A 3,781-nucleotide genomic window follows, 5' to 3' on the forward strand; every position below is an offset into this window, starting at 1 on the left:
TACTAACAAAAATAAATATACATATAAATAATATAAAAAGAATATAAAAATGCAAAATAATCCTGAAAAGCTAAAATTGACCAAAAATAGATATATACATATATATATAGTGCTTGTTTGGGCGCTATTATTTTGTTAAAATAAATCTTTTTCAATGAAAAAAGATCTTCGCTCACAGATCATTAGATATTGAACCATCATTGATTTGCTAAAAATTGACAAAACAAATTGGCACTCCTGGTGGGACAGTTTTAAATCAAAGTGTGTCAAATAAATCTTTTTCCAGTAATTGTTAGTGTATGCATTTACGAAGTGGGAAGATCATTCACATGGCTGATGAGTTATCAAATATGAATGGTGGTTCATCCACCAATGATAGCATACCGATTTCCATGCAACAAGCTGACGTGTCTTCACGTTCGGAAGGTGCAATTGGGACTGAAAGTATAGTCGTTACGACTATTCAAACTTGAAATATTGGACATAATACTCGTCCACATGGTCCTGTGCCACCATATCAACCTCTGTTAACCGCTGGTTGGCCTCCTTATGGTCTTCCTCCTGGTTATACCCCACCGGTGGGTGGTTTTATGCCGCCTGTTCGTTTTGGGAATGTAAATGGAGCGAATAACGTTCAAAACCCACAACATTCCGAGTATTCTCGTGATTATCATGTGGGCTCTACTTCGAATGCTGTGAATTTGGTGGCAGTATATCGACAACAAGTAGAGGAAAGTCATAATGACTTGGTCAATTTATTGACTCAGCAAATAACTATAATTCTGAATCCCATGATGGCTGATCACGAATCAAGATTCGAACGTCTTGCTAGACAAGTTGAGAGGATTGCTCGAATCGTTGATTATGATGAAGGTGAGAGGCATAATGCTAGGAAAAATAACGAAGGAATGGAAAATATTTTTCAAAATGAAAACCAGATTCCGAATCGAGAAAATCCTCACATGGTTCCCCGAAGTCAAAATGCTGATGACTATCTAGCCGGATTGCGTGGTGATCGCTATCAAGTTACTAGAATTATTGAAGAAGTGTTAAATCGGGTTGGCTAAATGTTGGTTTTATGAATCAACCACATTTTGTGTCCATTTTTCCCTAAGTGGTTCAAATGGCTGAAGTGCCAAGAGGGGTGATAATCTCAAAAATAACCACAAAATTTGCTGGTGAAGTTGGAGAATCAACTACTGAACATGTTGCTCGTCATTTGGTCGAAATCGGGAATCTAGCTAATGATGAAAATTTAAAAATGAAATTTTTTCCTTCATTATTGACAAAGAATGCATTTACTTGGTTTTCGAATCTTAGACCAAATTTGATTACAACATGGAACCAGTTAGAAACTGCTTTTCACGCTCAGTTCTATCGAGGTGAAATGAACGTAGCAGTTACTGATTTAGTGGCTTTGAAATGTGAAGATGGTGAGACCATTGATGATTATTTAATACGTTTCAAAAATGCTAGAAGTAATGCTATGTGTCATTACCTGAGAATGAGATAGTGAAAATAGCAATTATGGACTTGGGATTTTATATGCGTAGAAAATTGCTTAATGTGCATATTCCTGACTTGGCTCATCTGGCTGAAAAGGTTCGACAGACCGAACTTATGAAAAGAGAAAAAGAGAAATACAGGAGTGAACAGAGATCGAAGAGTAAACCTTTTACTCGAAAAGAAAAGGTTGCTTATGTAACAATAGAGTCTTCCGAAGAAGAATTTGATTTCGAAACAGAAATTGATTTGGCCGAACTTAAGAAAGGCCCTCGTTATGTTTGTTCTTTGTTGAAGAAGTTGCCAAGTAATGAAAAGTCGAATGATTCAAAACTAAAAAGTGGAAAAAAATATAGTTTTGATATTTCAAAATCTGATCAGATTTTTGATGTGTTGCTTAAAGATAAACAGTTAATTTTACCTGAGGGTAGAACTTTGCTTTCTGTGAAAGATTTAAAAGAAAAGGTTCGACAGACCGAACTTATGAAAAGAGAAAAAGATCTTTTTTTTTATTTTTTAGCGTGTTTGACAAATTTTTAATAGTAAAAGTAAAAGCACTAAAAAAATAAAAAATTTTTTTTTTTGAAAAACTATAATTTACATCTTTTTTTAAAAGATCTTTTTTTCTTAAAAAAAGATGTTTTTCATGCAATAAATAAACAAAAAAGTACTTTTATATTGTTATACCCAAACATAATTAATAAATAAAAAGATGTTTTTGCATGAGATATCCAAACATAAAATTACTTTTACTTTTTCTATAGGATCTTTTAAAAAAAAATAACTCAAAAAAGATCTTTTCTTAAAAGTTCACCCAAACAAACAAGCCCATAATTCCAAGATTTTCAAAATACTCAAAATAGATCCTATGTCTCCGTCAAGCCTCCAAGAGGGTTTTGGTCTGGTCTTCTCCTCTCGTCATTCTCAGTTTCTCACAAAACCCTAGCCTCCTCCACCGCCGCGACCGTTCTTCTCACTGCCTCCGTCCGTCGCGCTCAAGATCTTCGTCTGTTCGTCGTGCTCCAGCCTCTCTCCTCATTCGCCAATCGCCAGCTTCTTCATCGTGCTCGCGAGTCGGCGTGTTCCAACCCCTCATCTTGCTCAGTCGCGCTTTGCCTGTCGTCCCTCGTCGTGCTCGTCGTCGTCTTTTGAGTCGTCTGTCGTGCTTGTCCCTCGAAGGTAATGGCTGCTCTGCTCACTGAATGATTAGCTTTCGCTCTGCTCACTGAACTTTTTATTCCTGTTCTTCGTTGTTTATCAATTTTTTGTTCAGAAATCATATTGAAATACAGAATGATTAGCTTTAGCTCTGCTCCCTGCTGTAGTTCTTCGTTTTTTTATTTTTCGTTCAGAAATCATATTGACATTCCTCAATGCTCATTGTTCACTCCTCATTCCTCAATGTTCAGAAATCATTTGTTCTTTGTTTTTTTTTTTTAATGGCTACTCTGAGTTTGTTCAGAAATTATTTTTTGTTCAGAAATCAATTTTTTGTGCTCAATGCTCTCACTCTGAGTTTGTTCACTACTGTAATTTTTTGTTTTTAATTTTTGAAGCTGAAAATTTTGACAATCCTTGTTAAAATTGTACTGAAAACCTTGTTAAAATTATGAAGGCGTATAGCTTGTTATTTTTCGTTTGTAACCCAATGAAGAAAAGCATAAATTGTTCAACCTTGTTTTTAGTTCAACGAAGAAACAGATGAATTAAATTAAGTCAATTAACTACATGAGAAGATGATGGAATATTTGTTGCTAGTTTAGTTAGTTCAATAAAATTTTCTTATCTCTTGTGACTTTCTTGATGAGTTCAATAGTGTTATAAACTTATAATGAGTGTTAAAATAGTTAATTATTACTTTTTAGGATTTGTAATTTCAGTTATGGATGGTAGTATCAATCAAGAATCACCTGCTGATGATGTTTATCTATATTTTATTTATTATTTTATTATAAAAGTGTTATTTCGGTTAAACTACGGTTGAACCGGTTAGACTAGTGAACCAGTAACTAGAGCGATTCGATCACCAGTCCAATTTTCAGAACCTTGTTATTTTTCTTCTTCTTCATCATCTTTATGTTTGGTAGATTTCAAAAGACTAGGGCGAAAGGAAAAAGAAAAAGGAAACAAGAAAAAGAGAAAGGGAAGAAAGAGAAAAAGAGCAACAAGCTAAAGCCAAATCATGTTCAAACACCTTTTGTTCAATCTGTGTTCTATACTATATGTTTTCTATTGAATTTTTTCGTTCTACTTGTTCATTCTTATTTTTTAATTGAAG

At 34.2% G+C, this 3,781-nt stretch overlaps 1 protein-coding gene across 2 annotated transcripts in view; it reads left to right on the plus strand.

The window, feature by feature from the left end:
• Window positions 2,365-3,781, plus strand: part of LOC107625831 (RNA-binding protein NOB1) — a 4,705-nt gene continuing 3,288 nt past the window's right edge. The window contains exon 1 of one of the 2 annotated variants that reach the window (XM_016328555.2): window positions 2,365-2,682. Coding sequence is in view for 1 of the 2 variants with exons in the window: in XM_021116230.1 (XP_020971889.1) it covers window positions 3,686-3,687 (2 nt within the window). In the remaining variant the exon portion in view is untranslated. Of the gene's footprint in view, window positions 2,683-3,596; window positions 3,688-3,781 lie in introns of those variants that run through there. The other variant, XM_021116230.1, reaches the window with a different exon arrangement.

Source organism: Arachis ipaensis, chromosome B02 (assembly GCF_000816755.2).
Source record: "Arachis ipaensis cultivar K30076 chromosome B02, Araip1.1, whole genome shotgun sequence".
Lineage (NCBI taxonomy): Eukaryota > Viridiplantae > Streptophyta > Magnoliopsida > Fabales > Fabaceae > Arachis > Arachis ipaensis.